General features: G+C 34.7%; 1 protein-coding gene across 2 annotated transcripts; it reads left to right on the forward strand.

The window, feature by feature from the left end:
* Positions 1–2,471: 2,471 nt before the first annotated feature.
* LOC112503737 (la protein 1) lies at positions 2,472–8,785 on the forward strand. 2 transcript variants are annotated; one of them, XM_025107730.1, is made up of 10 exons: positions 2,472–2,610; positions 2,699–2,777; positions 3,569–3,718; positions 3,832–3,974; positions 5,050–5,198; positions 5,790–5,885; positions 5,977–6,391; positions 6,640–6,787; positions 7,806–7,881; positions 8,391–8,785. In XM_025107730.1, exons 1-10 carry the CDS (start codon positions 2,560–2,562, stop codon positions 8,500–8,502), a joined length of 1,419 nt encoding a protein of 472 aa, XP_024963498.1. In that variant the 5' UTR covers positions 2,472–2,559; the 3' UTR covers positions 8,503–8,785. The 2 variants fall into 2 exon arrangements, with proteins under 2 accessions (XP_024963498.1, XP_024963499.1); XM_025107731.1 differs by having other exon boundaries at positions 2,587–2,610; positions 2,703–2,777.
* The last annotated feature ends 12,025 nt before the right edge of the window (positions 8,786–20,810 follow it).

A 20,810-nucleotide genomic window follows, 5' to 3' on the forward strand; every position in this document is an offset into this window, starting at 1 on the left:
ACTCTCTTAACCTAATTCTTACTTTGAGCATTCTAGAGCTTAAGTAAAAGAACTTTTCTTTACAACATTTCTTTTCTCATTTGCTAAGATTCTGTGTGTAACCAAAGATTGTTTAGATAGGTTTTCTTACCTTATCTTTCCGCAAACAGTCTTGTAAAATTTGTATTGATCTTCTCTTATCAATACATTTTAAATTCGAAAATACTATGTTTGTATTCACCCCCCTTCTACAAACTGTTATACATATCTTGTAGACCCTCAAGGGACCAACAACATCCGTACAGTAAATAGAAATATACTTTCCTACTTTTAGAGGTGAATGTTATGCTCTTGGGCTTTTTGATGACGACAAGGAATATGTTGATGCCATTACAGAAGCAAGTTAAATGGATATGGTTTTTATCTACGCTTCTTATTTGCAACCATGCTGATTTCAAATAGTCTGTCCAGACCAGAGTTTGTTTGGCAGAAAACATGGCAATACTTAGCAGATGACATTCTTTACAATCAATGAATTGCACTAAAGTCTCCACTCTCCAGGTATGTTAATTATCTATTTTAAGTATAGATTTATACTGTTATTATTTAAATATAAAATAATTTATTCTTCTTGTTTTTGTTAAGTATTATGTTCTTTCTTAAATTGATTTTTATGTTTACATTTACATTATACTTTTTACAGATTTATCTCTCAATGAAGAACATGTCAAGAATATCACATTGTTTGAAATTGAAAAGATTTTACTTCGTAACAATTCCATTCTACAAAAATTCACCACTATGCCTTATCCTGATAATGATTCTCTTGAAACTTCAAACAATCGTTTGATTACGGAGGAGCTATATTATAACATAGCAAATCTACGTGATGAGTTTCATCAACTTCTAGCTGCTCCAACAAATGAGCAAAGAGGTGTTTATGACGATATCATCACAACTGTTGAAAAGGAGGTGTGGTTTTTGTTTATGGACATGGCGGAACAGGTAAAACATTTCTATCGAAGACATTAGCTGCATCAATAAGATCTAAAGGAGAAATTGTTTTAAACGTTGCTTCTAGTGGTATTGCTTCTTTACTTCTTATCGGAGGCAGGACAACACAGTCTCGCTTTCAAATCCCTCTAATTATTAATGAAGATTTTCTTTATCACATAAAGTCAGACAACGATGTTGCGAAGTTAACAAAGAAGACTACATTTATTATATGGGATGATGCACCAATGGTTCATAGACATGCATTTGAAGCATTGGATAGAAGTATGAATGATATTTTTAATAGTCGAGGCATTAGTGACTCACATATGCTTTTTGGTGGCAAGGTAATTGCTTTTGAAGGATATTAGACAAATTCTGCCAGTTATTCCCAATGCAAGTAGACAAGACATTGTTAATGCGTTAAGTTCATCTTACATTTGGGAAAAATGCAAAGTCCTAAATTTAACTAAGAACATGAGGTTAACTGTTGACAGTAAACCTTCTGAAATGGAACAGACAAGGGTTTTTGCAAACTAGATTCTGGACTTAGGAGAATGCAATGTTGGTAGTGTGAATGATGGTGAGGCACTTGTTGATATACCTCATGATCTTCTCATTACCGATTCAATGGATCCTATATTTGCCATTAATTGAATTTGTCTATCCTTCAATTCTTGTAAATATAAAAAAATCATCTTATTTTCAGGAAAGAGCAATTCTTGCACCAAAGCATGAAGTCGTTCAAGAAATATATGATCGTTTGCTATCATTGTTCCCTGGAGACGAATAAAAGTATCTAAGTTCAGATAGCCTATGTGAATCAGAGCAACTTCACGACTAGTTTGATAAAACTTTGTACTCACTTGATGTCTTAAATGGTCTTAAATTATCAGGGTTGCCAAACCATAAGATATTACTAAAAGTCGGCGTTCCAATTATGTTACTAAGAAATATTGATCAGAAATCTGGATTATGTAATGGAACCAGACTACGGGTATTATCTTTGGGAAATTGGGTTATAAAAGCAGAGATCATATCTGGAAGTAATATTGGAAGTCGAACATTTATTCCAAAAATGTCTTTGACATCTACAGACAAAATGATTCCATTCAAGTTTCAAAGGAGACAATTTTCAATTGCTGTATGTTTTGCCATGACCATAAATAAAAGTCAAGGACAGTCATTATCGAAAGTTGGTTTATTTATAAGATAATCATTTTTCACCCATGATCAACTATATATTGTTTTATTCAGAGTTAAAAACAAATAAGGTTTAAAAGTATTAGTTATAGATGATTATGATATAATTAGCAATAAAACAAATTATAGTTTAGAAAGTCTGCTCTTGTTCGCTATGCTAGGGATCATATTGTTAAACCCGTTAAAGTGGGGGCATGCTTTTGCATTTTCTCGAAAATAAAACCCCAATAACCGCAACGCCCACGCCCTCCTTAAACCCTCCCATCTTCACAAATCAAAACCCTAAAATCGTTCTCCCCCTTCTGCATCTCTCTGTCGCTCTTGCTCGCTCTATCTCTGCATCTCTCTCTCTCTCTCTCTCTTTCATATACACAAATCTCGAAGATGGTATCAACTCAACTGGATGAAGAAACTGTTAAGAAAGTCATTCGACAGGTTTGAACTCGAAGATTTCCCTCTGATACAGTTGAAATAGATTGAGTATGAATGCATTTTTTTTACTCATTGATAATTTTTTTGGCAGGTAGAGTTCTATTTTAGTGATAGTAACCTTCCGAGAGATAATTTTCTTAGGAACACAATTGCTGAGAGTGAAGATGGCAGTATCCTCTTTGTCTTATGCGTATACTGTCTACATATTTACAGATTCTTTATGATTCGAACCTAGTAAAGATGCGATTATGATTTTGTTGCAAATTTAGTCTCACCGTTACTTAATCTGTGGTGTTTGTCTTGAAGTTGGCTGTCTTTTCTAGTAAAGTTTAAATCTGTATCAACCTGTGAAGTTGAATGTGACAAGCATGACGTCTAATTTGATGCGGGAAGTGAAGGAATTATCATCTGTTGATGCACCTCTATTCTCTTTTGAGTAAATATTTGTGTGCTGCTTCGTTGTGGAAAATTTTGGATTTAGCTTGAATATTGAGACCTGTTTGAGTATTACTCCCTTTGTCTTAGCAAAATTCTGAAAAAGTTATGCACTTTCACTTTGAGTGTGGAAGGAACTAGTTTCATCATTCAAATTGATACGGGTTATGAAATGTCTTCGCAAAAATCACAGGTACTTGATTACAAAACAATGATCATTGATTGCTATACCTGTAATAAAAAATGCAAGTTTTGCTTTTCAGAGTTACTAACTTGTTTGCTAAAGTCAAAAGTGAAGTCATAGTGTCCGGGTCTTAGATTTAGAATTACAGTGAGTACTTTTCAGCTTCCAGAATCAGAGTGGAAAGGCATATAAATTAAATGCTTTCAGTGTGGTGCGGCTCTATGAATTTGAACTTACATATGTGTTGGGGGATGGGTTGGGGATATGCGATGTGAAGAAGTAAGACTGCAAAAATGTTAACTGGTCTAAGATGCTTCATGATTTTCTTAACTGAATCTAAAGTGGTAAGCTTGTCCTTGATATGCTCTTTTTCCCGGATGAGAGGCCATCTGGGATTGGGAGAGATAAAGGCTGAAGATGTTTCGGAAGATACAGTGGAAGCTGTGGCTGAGACATTAAAGAAATCGACCACTCTTAAAATTTCTGAAGATGGTGAGTTTAAAGATGCTGTGGCTTCTCTGAGCATGTTGTGTTTGTTAAATGTTTCTTCGATTATTGATTGTTGAGTGCTTATGTTTTGGTCGTATGATGTATGTATCTTTCAGGGAAGAAGGTTGGAAGGACAACAGAACTCCCAAAACCAGAAGAGGCAATTGATCAATTGGATGGTAGAACAATTGCTGCATCACCAATTGAGTATGATATAAAGCTTGAGGAGGTGGAATCCTTCTTTGGGCAATCTACCAAGGTAAAGTGTGCTTCCTTTTTTTCTTTTTTTTTTAAGTTGAGCCTACAACATACTATTTTTATCGCCATTGCCCTTTTAATGCTAGAATTTCTGTCTTCTATGGAAGTTCTTGATGATTTCAGGATTTCTTTTTTGCCTGGTATGACCTACAACTGAGGGAACTGACCAACTTTGAATTGTGACCAGTCTATAAATATGAATGTTTGGATGGATGATCGATGGAGTAGGGAGTAGATGATGCATATTTTTGTTAATGAAATCTATGCTGTTAATCGTGCCGCTATGTGGCGGTGCCATCACGGTTCACGGTCGTGGGAAAAATATATTAGCGGCACTATTGACCGCTAAATTACCGCATTTTGGGATGCAAAAGATGCGACCCCTTAACTGCTATTTGTAGATAGGCTGTTTTGGTGTTAAAAAATAATTTTGTGGGCTTTTTTTTGGACCTGCATTGTGTTTTATAATAGTCCGGCAATGTTAAGGTTCATTATTCTTATTGTTTTGGATTTGGACACCATTATTCTTATTTTTTTTTAGATTTGAACACCATTATTCTTATTTTTTTAGATTTGAACACCATCACTTTGACCTTTGGCTTTGAATAAAAGTATTCACATCGTTTAATATTTTTATTTGGACTTGGTCATCATTATTCTTATATATTTTTTGTTGAATACATATAATATCCTTGAGTTATCTATACATATATATATGTGTATATATATATATATATCTAATTACTATATGAACCACTATTTTTGGACAGCTTTACCATTACGATAACCGCTATTTCAGATCATGGTCCTGACAGTGAGTGCATATTTGACTGCTGTAGCAGCATAGAATGAAATATGTTTAGCTGATAATTTTACATGTTGGGCTATCTGATCTTGGTGTCATGTCGTACAAACGCATATATAGATTGATGGTGATACTAATTGGCAGTAACATTGCATTTGGAATTTTTTTCGAAGTCTTTTGATCTATGTAGACGAATACAGGAAAATTTTCTTAAGTTCTGCCATTTGCATGGTCTCTTACTGAAACTCTGATATTTTTCTTGCCAACGCAGGTCAATAGTGTGAGGTTACCTCGTCATGTTGCTGATAAGAGGGTATTTTGTGGTTCTGCTCTTGTTGAATTCTCATCTGAGGAGGATGCCACTAAGGTTTTGACACAGTGCTTGGTTTTCAGAGGTGCTGAGTTGGAACTAAAACACAAGTAAGATATAATTGTCCATTGTGGTGCTGGTTTCTTAAATTACGAGGATATTGGGAAGATAAGTTCATGGGGTTGCGTTTGATTTACGGGCCTTTGGTACCTAACTGCTTTTTGATTGTTCTATTATGCAAGTTACGTTTTCCCTCAAGTTGAACTCCCTGTGAGGTCATATTTGCTGTGAAATAATTTTTGCATGATGATGAAAGTTTGTAAACAGAGATTAAATTCAGTTAGATGGGATGCACCTAGACATACAGTCATAAATGTGTTGGTAGTGAAAGGTTTTGTACTTTTCGAGCCAGATCTGCAGCAACTGTGCCATTTAGATTTAGAATCTCCAATGATATCCTCCATCAATTGTTTGATCTCTCACAATTATCCGTTTCTGATGCGTTTTTTACTGCAAGTTCTGTCTGATAGTCTTTATCTTTATGTTGCCTTTGTATTTGGTATTTTTGGGTTTTCTGTTTTAAGTTGTTTCAATGAATATGTAGTACATGTGATGCCAGATGTATACAATGCAGATCTTGTTCTTGTGTGCTTGCGACTGCTTTATCTTCATATCACTCATCTTTCCTTTTACCAATTTAGGAAAGAGTTCGATGAGCAGAGAGCAAAGGAAGAAGAAGCTGAGAATACCCGTCGCAATATGTTTCCAAATCGTAAAAACAATTCTCCAGAAGAAGAGTAAGTACTGAGATCCTTTTTGAGCTTTTGTTGTTTATATTGCCATTAGTCTTATTGTTGATCTGAGTATCACTTATTGTGATGTTGACAGCTACCCAAAAGGCTTAATTGTTGCATTTAAGTTAAAGAGCATGCCATGTGAAGGTGCTTCGGCGGACAATGATAACCTGGTAAAATCCAGTGATGCTACTGATGTTCAGGTAACGGATGTGAAACCAGATTCTATGGAATTGGTTGCTGAAGATACTGATAAGAAGGGATCTGGAAATGTTGAAAGGGACAGCACAGAGAGTGTTGAGGAAGAGAGTGAACCAAAGGTTGATGTGAAATCTAGTTCCGAGAATGAAGAAGTTGAAGATAAAAAGAAATCTCCAGACAGCATGCTTCAGAATGATGAGAAAAAAACGGAGACTAAAAAGTTATCTGCTGACATGTACAAGGACAATAAGGATGTTGTTTTACGTGAGGATCTTAAGAGTGTTTTCCAGAAATTTGGTACAGTTAAGGTATATGATTGTCCTAATAGGTTTTTCCTGTTACTTTTATCCTGGATTTGGCTCTATGGCTTTCTTGAGATTCTACTTGGTTGAAGTAGTAACTTGATCCCATCACAGACGAATACTCTTGAGGTCTTTTGTCTTTTCTAATCTGCTCATATTTTCTTCTGTTGACATTCACTTTGTCATAAGTAAAATAATTAAATAATTCTAGGCCTGTTGAATTTCTTATTTTTGTCATGGGGGTTTCTTTTCAGTATATTGATTTCAAGATGGGAGAGGAGTCAGGATACATACGGTTTGAAGAAGCAGATGGCACACAGAAGGCACGGGCAGCTGCTGTGCTTACGGAGGAAGGTGGTCTGACCGTGAAGAACTATGTTGCTATTTTAGATCCAGTAACAGGTAAGTTACAACATTGCGTGCACGAAACAAAATCTTTGTACTGCGTCTTAATTCTTTTTCTGAATTTGGGCGTCTTATTTTGCGTTTTTCAAATCTAAGATCTGACCATGTTGGTCTTAGGGTTACCTTTAATTGCTGCTATATCAATTATGTCTAGTTCAAAATTTAACATGATTTTTCTTCAAAGATAATTTAAGGTACCTTTCTGAGCAAATATGTCAAATGAATCTAAGAAAGCACCAATATATTTGATATCTATTAACATGTATATTTTAGACTGTACAAGGAAATGTCATGTACTGGTTGATGGGTAGTTCTTTTCTAATTTTTATGCCTTCTTGTTTAGGAGAAAGCATTGGATACTATCATTGTATCATGTCATATGCTGATATGGTACATTAAACCAGTACAGATTTTGTGAAAATAGTGATGTGGCATCTCCATGCACATCTACTAAAAGTGAGAGCATAACCCTGAAACACCTCCTGACTTTCTACTTGTCTGATTGGTTTGATGGACTATGTGATGTCATCATGTCGACATGGTACAACATTGGTCCGTCAATGGGGCCTGTGTAGAAGATTTCGAGTTGATAGGCAATTACAGAACTCTGGCCATCTCACATTTTTGCTCCCTTCCTTCTTCTTTTTCTGCCTTCCGTTTTACTCAGTCTTGCACAACACCCCCCCTCCCCGCGCGGCAAGGGGGGGAGGGGGTGTTCTTCGCCACCGGGGGGGGGGGATTTCTTCATGAGCGTGGTATACTTTAATCTTTAGGTTTGGTTTTGGCCATCTTCAGTAACTAGGAATGCAGTGCATATTTCCGTGGCTTTTCTTCCTTTTTGTTCACAGTTTTTTGTTTCATATGATTTGTTTTCTTTTCATCCTTGCCAAGGAGGAGCTTACATCACCTACTATGTAAGCATGCATGCTTTATACTGATGACTGTCGCTTTCTGTTCTTTTTCCTTTCAAAATTCGTACAACTAAATGAGCTGTTAATATCTGTAATATTCTCAGGGGAAGCCGAAAAGGAGTACTGGAATATGCTCCGTGGTCAAGAGAAATTCCGAGGAAATAAAGGCAATTGGAGCAGGTTAGTATTGCATATAAAGATTTTACCTTTCTCTATCATAGTGGAAATATGTGCACATATGTCAAAAAAGCGACACACCTTCACTTTACAGGGTCAAGAAGGCTAATCTCTGACTCAGAAGTTGATATTCTTTTCGTCCCAAAACACAACACTTTTCCTTGGGACATAGTTTATTAACGGGCAAAATTTGCTAAAAAGAACGAAGTTATTGTATTTTTTTTTTTGGGATTGAGAGGATCCACAACTACATCAAACCTTTCTTCGAGAAAAAGGGGGAAATGCTTATCTGATTAAATCATTAAATGACTAAATGCATTTGGATACACTTGTAGCATAATTGTATCTGTTTTGAATTTGAGCAGGATAGGTTTGATCTCACGACTCATTATCTTCTATTTTGATTCACGAAAGGACTAATTGATTTCTATGAACTGCCGCTTTGGCTTGTTTCAGTTTTTTTCTTTGGGACCTGTTCTTTTATTTCATCCGCTCACTTTTTACATGTTTAGGGGAGGAAAAAACAACAGAGGTGGACGGCAATTTAATGGGAAGCATAATCGCTCAAGAGAAAATAATTCTGGAAATCGACCAAACAAGGTTCATAAAGTTGCAGCAGCTTGAATCGGTGAATAATGAACCGATTGAGCGTTTGTTTTTCATTATTGGCTTTCTCAAGTCTTCTGCGACTGGTAACTTAAGACCGTTACTTTTTCACCGAAAACTGTTGGTTTATGTTTCTCTTTTGATATCGTGACCACTATAGTATTATTATTGTTCTTTTTGGCAAATTGAAGTGTGGTTAAAGTTTATGGTTCAGGATAGCCCTCGTCTTTTCTTTTTGTTCCATCTTATATACATGTCTAAATGGGATCAATTATATAATTGTGGTGGGTTTGGTATTTTATTTTGGCTTTCTCTCTTTTGAAGAATTCGATATAAATGTGTATAAATCACTGGCAATTTCAAATATATCCATAATATCTGGATTTATTCACAATTTAAAAGATTGTGTAGGCTTTTAGCTGAAGTCTATGTTTTAAAGAACTCGAGATACAAATCAAGAAAGACTGCTAGAGTTCAATGCGTTGACCGTTGTATATTTGTGAAACCAAATTGATCAATCAACCTGTATGGTTTCCGTAATTTTGATATCCCCATCACATATCAGACATTGACATAGTTGTAGAGTATGTGAACTTATATATAAAAAACTACATATGATTCAGAAACTCGAATAATATCATGTGTTTATGATATTAATTATTACTTAACTTGCTATCATTATTTTGTGTTAAAAATGTAATTATGATAACTAAATCCTTTACATATAACTTTGTTAAAATAATATAATTAAATAAAAAAATTTATAATTAAAAAAATTGGGCTTAAAGGGAATTGGCTTAAGGATTAAGATAATCTTCGCCCATGCTGAGAAAATTAGTGTTTATTTTTAATATATGCTAGCATTCTCTTGAGAACCTAATAAATTATTATAACCTTGAAAACTGGATTTTTTCAATCTATGGCTTGGATTTATTAGATTGATTAACATATATTTGTTTACAATGTGCTTATTTAACATATATTTGTTTCATAATGTGAACATCTTTTATGTGTCTGTGAAACAAAAAATACAATTAAAAAGTTGCACATTGTGAAACGAATACATACGAAACAAACACATTATGAAATAATATATATTAATCAATATATTAAATCCAAGCCATAGATGGAAGAAAATCACGTGAAATAACACATGATACACCAGTTCTTAAAGTTATCACAATTTATTGGGTTCTCAAGTGATTAAGCCCCTGTATATACATATATTAGTGGTGTACTAGCGCGATGCAGCGCGGGTAAATCACAATTCTGAAACATTAGTTTGACCTTGAATCATGATTTTGTGTGGTTATATTGCAAGTCAACTAATATATAAAGTTGAATCATAAATTTATGTGGTTATTTTGCAAGTCCAAATTTTGTCCAAATTTTTTTTGCATCGCCCATTAATATACAATTATGTATGTTAATGTGATAAGAATGTAAAATGAAAATGAAAAAGTTAGGGATATACTAAAAAATTAAATGCTTAACTACAAAAGTATATAGTGTAAGTATTAAAAATATTGTATCCGCACTATATATGATAGATAATAATATAATTAAATCAAAAAATATTCAATATTGTGTTCATTTCAAAGGTATTGAAAAGACGATTATAATAATATAATTAAATCAAATAATATTCATTATTGGGTTCATTTTGAAGAGATTGACGAGACGATTATAATGGTGTAATTTGTTAAAATAAAAACGTATTTTTAACGTATTTTAGATAATATACGATTATGTATGTTAATGTGATAAGAGTGTAAAAAGAAAAATGAAAAAACAAGGAGATGTACCATAAATTAAATAATCAATTACAAAAGTCTAAAGTGTAAGTATTAAAAATATTTTTTCGTAATATATATATGATATAATAATATAATTAGATAAAAAAAAATTCAATATTGGACTTATTTCAAATGTATTGACGAAACGTTTATAATGATGTAACTTGTTAAAATTAGAATGTATTTTTTTATACGTATTTTGGTTAATATACAATTATGTACCTTAATGTGATAAGGGTGTAAAACAAAAAATGAAAAAACAAATTAATTATGTAATTTTAAAATTAAAAAATTTATTATGTGAAAGGAGTATGTGTGTAAAGAGAGTATTCATCTACCTCGAGACCCCATCTTAAATAGTACTCTTTTTTTCCTCTCTTTCTTTCTCTCTCTCTCTCTCTCTCTATATATATATATATATACATATATGTATATATATATACATACATACATGGTTGGTGAATAGTACTCTTTCTTTTCACTTGTGTCATCCCTCTATTTACTTTCTTCCATGGTTATCCTTTCCCATCATGAGTTTCTTTCTCTCTCTTCTTTCTTTAATTTCCCAAGAAAAAAAAATCTCTTCTCCTTTGTTTTCCAAAAGAGATAAATTCAAAATGGGTTTTGGTAAACCTTCTAAGTTCTCATTAAACATTATTTCTTTTCTTACTTTGTGGTTTTTTTTTTCAAGTGTTTGGATGAAGCTAAGGTAGCCGACCTTGTATTTCTTTTCTTACTTTGTGGGTTTTTTTACATATCTGCTTCGTTAGAACCCTAATTTCATTTTCTTGATTTTGGGGACGGCAGAACGGTAATGTCGTCTCTAAGTAGACATCTTGTGTTCTTGATCTTACAGTTTCTTGTTGAAGAAATCCATCTTTTATCCCTTTTTCTCTCTTCTTCTTCTCCATCTTGAAGTGATCAAGAAATCCATCCTCCATCTTTCTTTCTCTTCTTCTGCTATTAAAATTCTCATAAATAAAGAAAGAAATACATATATATGAACAGTAATCCTAGAAAAAGTTGAAGGGGTTATGAGAAAGAAAACGGAAATGGAGGAGGTTGTGAAGAACAAGAACAAGTCTCTTCAACCATACGAGTAAAGGTTTAGGTAAGTAAGAAAGACATTTGAAAAACTTTAAGATGTTTGATGATTAGAACTGTTTTTTGATTGTTATTGTTATTACTGAAAGTTGGAAAAAAGAAAGAAAGAAGAGAGGTTGGTGTTGGTTGCCATCCAGGAAACTCCAAAAGTTTTATGTATAGAAAAATGCTACATCTTTTTAGACTTCCCCTATGATTCTTGAAACTTTTTGCCTTCTCTTTCTTAGGTTCTATCCATGACCCTTCTGTATTTTCTTCATTTCTGCCTTAACCCATGCCTTTTCGTAGAGTTCTTCAAAGATTTTATCCATATAAAGCAGGTTTCATATTATTAAATTAATAAACATAACTTTTGGTTACACACTGATTGATACCAAGAATGCTTTTTTTTTTGCCAAAAACCAATGGTTACACACTGTTTGATATTAAGAAATGCTTTTTTTGTCAAATGCACAAAAATGAAATGGACACAACTATCTTTACACACTGGATGCTCATTGATCAATATTCCAATATACTAAGCATCTTGTCCAATTAGTAGGAACAAGAATGAACCAGTAGGAACATGTATAGAACACATACAAGACGAATCAAAAGATTCCAGAACATGGGTAGAGAATGCAAACAAGAATTCAGAAAGCAAAATTAAAACCTCAATACCTCAGAGAAATTGCTAGGGTTTTGAAGAAGTTGTGGAGAAATCAAAACCTCAAAAGTCTGGTTATATACATTGAAGAAGGCTTCTTGGTAACCACCCATTTGTGCAAAGTTTGCAGCAATTGAAGAAATCATATGCTGACTTTGCTAATTTGGTTTTGGCGCAGAACATCCATCAACAAGAAGCTGGAAAAGAAGAAAAAAAGATGAAGCAATTTTAACCTTACCCAAACTGATTTGGCTTTGAAAGATCTTTTCTGGAAAAGGAAGAGAAGAGAAAAAGCAGCCTGAAAATTTGTCATCCAATGCATAAAAGCTTGTACCACATGCATGATGAGTTGTAATTAAGAGTTTTTTAAAAATCTTGCATAAAATAGTTGTAACTTATGCTTAGTAACTTGTATTTAAGATAATGACCTAAATGGTTATTAATGTAGTGTATATATATATATATATATATAGGGACTTTCTTATGAGAACCTATGAAATTGTGATAACTTTGAGAACTTGTGCATCGTGTATTATTTCATATGAATTTTTTCCATCTAAAACTAGAATTTGGAATATTGATTAACATATATTTATTTCACAATGTGTTTTCTTCACATGTACTCGGTTCATAATGTGAAACTTTTTGGAGTGTTTGTGAAACACAAAATATACATAAGAAAGTTCCACATTGTGAATCGAATACATGTGGGACAAACACACTATAAAACAAATATATGTTAATCAATACATTAAATACTATGCCTAGATAGAAAAAAGATCATATGAAATAACACATGATGCACAAGTTCTCAAGGTTATCACAATTTCATGAGTTTTCGATTAAGCCCCTATTGTAACACCCCCAAATTCCACATTTACATATAACACATATTTCATTACATAGAAATATAGTTTACATCATAAGGTCCCACTAGTACAAGAATTCCTATATGTACAAAATCTACATATAAAAATTTCCTAAACAAATCCTATACTTAATACATGTAATACAACATGTATCTTCAAAAGAAGCAATCTTAAGCAGATCTTCAAAAGCAGATAATAGGTTAGGAAAATAATCCACATTTTCCCTTTCTCTTTAATATCCCTGGACCCCGCTATTTCTGCATTGCATAATTTTAAAACAGAAAATGAGGGTTAGACCTGAAAGGTCTAGTAAGAAAATCCCTTCTTTGCAAATGCAGGGTGATAAACACCAAAATATAATAAAGTAACTTTGCTCAGAAATATCTGTAATACAATCCAATGATGCAGTTCTCAATGACATGTATAAAAGAATAAACTCAAGAACCCCAGTTCTATTACTAAAATACATCTGCTTAAAGATTCAACATTCTCAATATGAAACAATAATGTAACCAAAGATTCTTAAATCACCAAACCACTCCTTTGTAAATTTTAAAGGAAAGTTNTGCTTAAAGATTCAACATTCTCAATATGAAACAATAATGTAACCAAAGATTCTTAAATCACCAAACCACTCCTTTGTAAATTTTAAAGGAAAGTTTTAAGGCAATACTTGCCCTTTATGACAAACCATTTTCCACTTCTCAATAACATCTAAATTAATATTTCTAATAAGAATAATATCTTTAATTCATCAGGTCACAAAGAAATGATGATTCAAAGTTATTAAATCCAATTAGTATTATTAATAAGAGTTATAATAATATCCACATATGACAATGCCTCCGTTATTCCAAGTACACCTCTCCTTGATATGCCACCCTTATTCCTCCATCAAAACAGGACTACTTATCAGAACAGACAAAAGTCACCACGTTCGAAAGTACCTATTCCTAGTTCCAAGCCAGAACAGACAAAAGTCACCACGTCTGGGGGAACTACCTCTTAAAACATGTTTCGTACCAAAACAGACTTACGTCACTACGCTTGGTAGAAACAGTTTACAAAAACCCAATTCCATACCAAAACAGACTTACGTCACCACGCTTGGTAGGAAGGTTTCCCAAAATATAGTTTCATACCAAAACAGACTTATGTCACCACGCTTGGTAGAAGCATTTTCCCAAATCCAATTCCATACCAAAACAGACTTACGTCACCACGCTTGGTAGGAAGGTTTCCCAAAATATAGTTTCATACCAAAACAGACTTATGTCACCACGTTTGGTAGAAACATTTTCCCAAATCCAGTTCCATACCAAAACAGACTTACGTCACCATGCTTGGTAGGAACACATCTTTTTATTTAAAAAGATATAAAATACCCCTTTTATAAATCCATACTCAAACCCAATAATAGACATTTTAAACTATATAAATGTCTAGAATATTAAACACTTAAAATTGTCAAATATAAGTTATCCGGACAAGTTATCCGGATATACAATCCGGACAACACTTGTCCCTTTTGTTCGATATACTAATCCGGACAACCCTTGATCGATTTAAGACTAAATCGCATGATTCATGTCCGGTTTAAGGTAATCCGGACAACACATGATCGATTTAAGACTAAACCGCTAAATACGTGATCGGTTTATAACTAATCCGCACGACCCTTAGGAGATTTAAGGCTAAACCGCACAATGCTTGGTCGTATTCATACTTATCCGTTCAAAACCTTTGTCCGGTTTACATAATTAAAAATTCTCACTAACACCCTAAATCGCACAACACTTAAGCGATTTATGAATAAATCGGACACCTTTTATCCGGTTTAAGAGAAATCCAGACAAGCTTTGCCCGATTTAGACTTAATCCGGTCACTCCTTGTCCGAATAAAAACCCTTAATTAAAATATTGATTTCTTTCCAATAATAAACAACATTCAAGTAAAACCAGTAATAAATTTTATAAAAAAAAATTTAGAAATCACTCACCTTATGAAAGCTTGAAGATGAAATAGCAAAATGGACCCAAATTTGATTCTCCGGACAACCTTTCTCTCTATTTCCTCCCAAAACTCAAATGAGGCCAGAAAAACTCACCAAATTTTCAAACCCTATATATATATATATATACATATATATATACTTTCCAAAAATAGAAAAGTCGGCTAGACCAGCCAACTCTCCCACATACATACACATGCATATATATATATATATATATTCATATATACAACACACACATACTCATATATATATATATATCCACATATTATGCATGTATCCCTTTTCATAAAATACACATACTCTCATATTAATTTTTATGTAAGCATGTATCCACATGAACAATTAATTCACATAACAATTACCTTGGGTAATAACCAGGACCCGGTTATCACATTATTCACCCCTTCAAAAGAATTACGTCCCAAAATTCCTTTAATCGAAGATCTATGGATAATCTGCTCTAATTTCTGATTCCAATTCCCAAGTTGCCTCTGGCCCTTTGTGAAACTTCCATTGTACTTTAACCAGACTAATTTCTTTGTTTCTCAACACCCTAATCTTTCGGTCAATTACGACTTCTGGTGTTTCCTCAAAGTTCAGTTTACTGTCCAGTTAGACCTTTGGTAACGGTACAGCGAGACTCATATCAGCCAAACATTTCCGCAAATTTGATACATGGAAAGTGTTGTGAATCAGACTTAGTTCTTCTGTTAGTTCTAACTGGTACGCCACTGGCCCGACTCGTTTACATATTCTGAACGGCCCAACATACCTCGGACTGAGCTTACCCTTCCCAAATCTGATGATACCCTTCCATGACGAAACTTTCAACATTACAAAATCACCTACACAAAATTCAATCGGCTTTCGGCGATTATCAGCATAACATTTCTGGCGATCTTGTGCTGTTCTGATTCTTTTATGGATCTGTTCAATCTTGTCTGAATTTTCTTGAACAATTTCAGGACCCGTCAAGTGCCTTTCACCTACCTCATTCCAACACAACGGCGTTCGACATTTATGTCCATACAATACTTCATATGGTGCCGCATGGATGCTGGAATGGTAACTGTTGTTATACGCAAACTCTATCAGTGGTAAATGATCTTCCCACGATCCCCCGAAATCAATGATACAACTTCTCAACATATCTTCGAGAGTCTGGATAGTTCTCTCACTTTGCCCGTCTGTTTGCGGATGATAGGCTGTACTTAACCGAATTTCAGACCCCAGAGCTTTCTACAAACTTTCCCAGAACTTTGAGGTGAAACGACTATCTCTGTCAGAAACAATAGACAGTGGAACACCGTGCCTAGTGATAATTTCTCTGATATAAACCTGAGCCAGCTTTTCTAAAGAGTAATTTTCTCTTATAGGTAGAAAATGTGCTGACTTAGATAGACGATCAACAATTACCCAGATCGCGTCATATCCCTTTGGAGTTCGAGGTAACTTCATGACGAAATCTATCGTAATGTGATCCCATTTCCATACAGGAATCTCCAAAGATTGAAGACTTCCATACGGTTTTTGATGCTTGATCATAACCTGTAGACACGTTAAACACTGTTCCACATATCTAGCTATATCTTTCTTCAATCCGGGCCACCAATAAGAAGATTTCAAATCCCTGTACATCTTATTGGTACTTGGATTAATAGAATATTGGGATTTATGGCTTTCTTTCAAAATTACTTTTCGGATATCCCCAAAACTTGGTACCCAAATTCGCCCTTAAAAACACATAATCCCTTTATCATTTGGTTCCAAGGTTGAAATAATCTTACCCAACCTTTCTATTTTGATAAGATATTCTTTCATAGCTTCCTTCTGACACCTCAAAATTTCTTTATGGATATCAGGGACTAAACTTATTCTCATTGCCACAATTTTAATAGTCCCGCTCCTTTCTTTTCTACTTAAAGCGTCAGCTACCACGTTGGATTTTCCTGGATGGTAAAGGATTTCACAATCATAATCATTAACAAGTTCAATCCACCAATGCTGTAGCATATTTAATTCTTTCTGGTTGAACAGATGCTATAGACTCTTGTGATATGTATAAATTTGGCACTTTGTTCCCAGAAGATAATGCCTCCAGATTTTTAGAGCGAATACCACCGCGGCTAACTCCATATCATGAGTCGGATACTGCTTCTCATGATCTTTCAATTGTCTTGACGCATAAGAAATCACCTTTCCTCTTTGCATCAAAACACATCCCAACCCTAACTTTGAAGCATCACTGTATACCACAAAATTTTCGGATCTATCAGGTAGGGTTAACACTGGCGCACTATAAAGGTGATCCTTTAACAGTTGAAAAGCTTCTTGCTGTTCTCTTTCCCACTGAAACTAAACATTTTTTCAAGTCAATTTGTCAATGGTACGACTATCTTAGAAAAGTCCTGAATGAACTTACGATAGTAGCCTGTTAGTCCCAAAAAGCTTCGGACTTCAGAAGGAGTCTTTGGAGCTTCCCATTTTTCAACTGCTTCTATTTTGGCTGGATCTACATTCACCCCTGCTTCCGAGATAACGTGACCCAAGAATTGGACTTCCCTTAACCAGAATTCACACTTGGACAACTTGGCATACAACATTTCTCTTTTCAACAATTCCAGTATTAGGCGAAGATGTTCAACGTGTTCCTCTTCGGTTTTAGAGTATATAAGAATATCATCGATAAATACAATGATGAATTTATCAAGGTATTCCTTACATACCCTATTCATTAAATTCATAAAAGCTGCGGGAGCACTAGTTAAGCCGAATGGCATAAATAGAAATTCATGATGTCCATACCTGGTTCGAAAAGTTGTTGTAGCAACGTCTTCCTCCCTGACTTTAAGCTGATGATACCCCAACCTTAAATCGTTTTTGGATAAATAACTTGCTCCTACCAGTTGATCAAACAAGTCATCAATCCTTGGTAGAGGATACTTGTTCTTGATTGTCAATTTATTCAATTCTCGGTAGTCCATACACATTCGCATAGATCCATCTTTCTTCTTGACAAACAAGACCGGAGCACCCCAAGGTGAAGTGCTAGGTCGGATGAATCCTTTATCAGTCAGATCCTTCAATTGAGTAACCAAATCTTTCAATTCCGAAGGAGCCAATCTATACGGTGCCTTGGCCACTGGTGCTGCCCCAGGTATGAGATCAATCCGGAATTCAATGAGATCTGGCGGTAACCTAGACAAATCTTCTGGAAAGACTTTCGGGTATTCATTAACAATTGGAATCAATTCCTGCTTCCCTTTTTCCTTCTTTGCATCAATAACATATGCTAAACACACCTGACACCCCTTCCGAATAAACTTTCAGGCTTTTATTACAGATAGTAAACTAGTATGATGATCCTGACGATCACCATAAATAATAACTGTTCCTTGATCTGGTAGTGTAATTCTGATCATCTTCTTATTACAAACAATACTGGCCTGATGCTCTGCTAACCAATCCATACCCACCACTACATAAAACTCTTTCATTGGCATAGGGAACAGTCGAATCGGTAACTCACATCCCTTAATAATAATAACACAATTATTGAATACGCTAGTAACAGATTCCTGACTATTAGTAGTATCAACTTCTAATTCTTCATCAAGGAGCACAAAATTCAAACATGCAGATTGAGCAAATGATGGTGATACAAATGAAAAATTTGCACCAGAATCAAACAACACCTTAGCACGTATAGAATTCAGAAGGAAGGTACCTGTTACCACATCTGGGGTTGCTTTTGCTTCATTCTTTGTCATTTGAAATGATCTGCCTCTAGCTCCACTCTGGCCTCCCCTCGGTGCACTAGGCCTTCCACGGATACTGGGAGCATTTCCTCCCATTGTGAAACGAGGAGCTCTCAATTGTGGACAATTTGGTCGGATGTGGTCAAGTGAATTGCACTGAAAACATCTTTTGGGTGTAGTGCAGTCCCTTGACAAATGCCCTGTCTCCCCACAATGATAACATCTATTTGGTTCAGACAGACAATTTCCTTGATGCACCTACTGACATTGCGGGCAGGTTCTAATAGGTGGCGGTTGAGGAATACGGTTATCTGATTTAATAAACTTGGGTCTTTGATAACTGACTGAAGACCTTTCCCATTTTCTTTTCTCCACAAATTTCTCTTCACCTTGCCGATTTTTATTTCTTTCGGTAACTTCGGCAACATTGATAGCTAGAGAGAAAGTTTCAGGATTCATAGCAATCACGAACTCCCGAATAGAAGGTTTCAGACCCTAAATATACCTTTCTACCTTTCAGGATTCTGAAGATACATAATGTTCAACAAAACGGGAAAACTAAATGAATTTCTTGGTATAATCCCGCACAGATCTATTCCCTTGTTCTAGTTTCAGAAAATCCTCCTCCATCTGTCTTACTGCTGTCGTAGGATAGAATTGTGTTTTAAATTTATTCACAAATTCTTCCCAAGACATGGTCTGTAGTATATTTGGTTGTGCTGAGGACTTTACATCCCACCAATATAAGGCATTAGATTTAAGCATAGACACTGCAAATCTAACCTTGTTTTCTTCAGAACATCTACTGGTATTGAATACCGATTCAATCTCTTTTATCCAACACATTGCTTTTACTGGATCTCTTTCTCCTGAAAAATGTGGAGGTTTACACGTCAGAAACATCTTTATATCCCCTCCCTGAGTGTTACTGTCTGCTGAAGGAACTGGAGGATTAATTCCAACTCGCTCAGTTTCTACTCTAGCTGGCAGTCCCATAATGGATATCATAATTTCCCTCAGTTTTTCCATTTCTTCTACCAGATCGTTCTTAGTTATAAACTCTGATTGTTGCCTTTGTTTTTGTTGAGCATTCCCAGAAATAGATTCCCCTTGATCAGGGCGAATCTCGGCCTGACTCCTTTCAGGAATCTAACTCCTTCTTCGACCTCTACCCCTACCCCTTCCAGGACCTCTACTCCTTGAAACATAGGTTGGTGGATTAACAGGAGATTCCTCCCTTTCTTCATATTCAGGGCGGGCAATTATTTCTGATCTTCGCGATCGACTAGACATCTGCAGATATTTAGTATTAAATATCACGTATTCATAATCCCAAATATAATATGGTATCCGAGTATAGGTATGTACCTGTAAATTCATAATTACATTGGCCATTTCTAATTCGAATTCACTTTACATACTGCCCTCTTTAAACCATTATATTTTATTCCCAGTGATACTAATTATGTCCGGGACTCTTAACATGCAAATGACAGTTTAAGTCTAGGCATCATGATTTGAATACCTAAATCTCTTAAACTAAGGCCCTGATACCACTTCTGTAACACCCCCAAACTCCACATTTACATATAACACATATTTCATTACATAGAAATATAGTTTACATCATAAGGTCCCACTAGTACAGGGATTCCTATATGTACAAAATCTACATATAAAAATTTCCAAAACAATCCTGTACTTAATACATGTAATACAACATGTATCTTCAAAATAAGCAATCTTAAGCAGATCTTCAAAAGCAGATAACAGGTTAGGAAAATAATCACATTTTCCCTTTCCCTTTAATATCCCTGGACCCCGCTATTCCTGCATTGCATAATTTTAACACATAAAATGAGGGTTAGACATGAAGGGTCTAGTGAGAAAATCCCTTCTTTGCAAATGCAGGATGATAAACACCAAAATATAATAAAGTAACTTTGCTCAGAAATATTTGTAATACAATCTAATGATCCAGTTCTCAACGACATATATAAAAGAATAAACTCAAGAACCTCAGTTCTATTAATAAAATACATATGCTTAAAGATTCAACATTCTCAATATGAAACAATAATGTAACCAAAGATTCTTAAATCACCAAACCACTCCTTTGTAAATTTTAAAGGAAAGTT

The sequence above is a fragment of the Cynara cardunculus genome, unplaced genomic scaffold (assembly GCF_001531365.2).
Source record: "Cynara cardunculus var. scolymus isolate 2C unplaced genomic scaffold, CcrdV1 Un_Scaffold_3697, whole genome shotgun sequence".
In the NCBI taxonomy this organism is placed as follows: Eukaryota; Viridiplantae; Streptophyta; class Magnoliopsida; order Asterales; family Asteraceae; genus Cynara; species Cynara cardunculus.

Excerpts from the sequence above, each read along its gene's own strand:
- LOC112503737 (XM_025107730.1), top strand. The coding sequence starts at position 2,560 with ATGGTATCAACTCAACTGGATGAAGAAACTGTTAAGAAAGTCATTCGA. Across the intron at positions 2,778-3,568 it reads TGCTGAGAGTGAAGATGGCA|TGGTAAGCTTGTCCTTGATA; the intron begins GTATCCTCTTTG and ends CTGAATCTAAAG. Across the intron at positions 7,882-8,390 it reads AATAAAGGCAATTGGAGCAG|GGGAGGAAAAAACAACAGAG; the intron begins GTTAGTATTGCA and ends TTACATGTTTAG.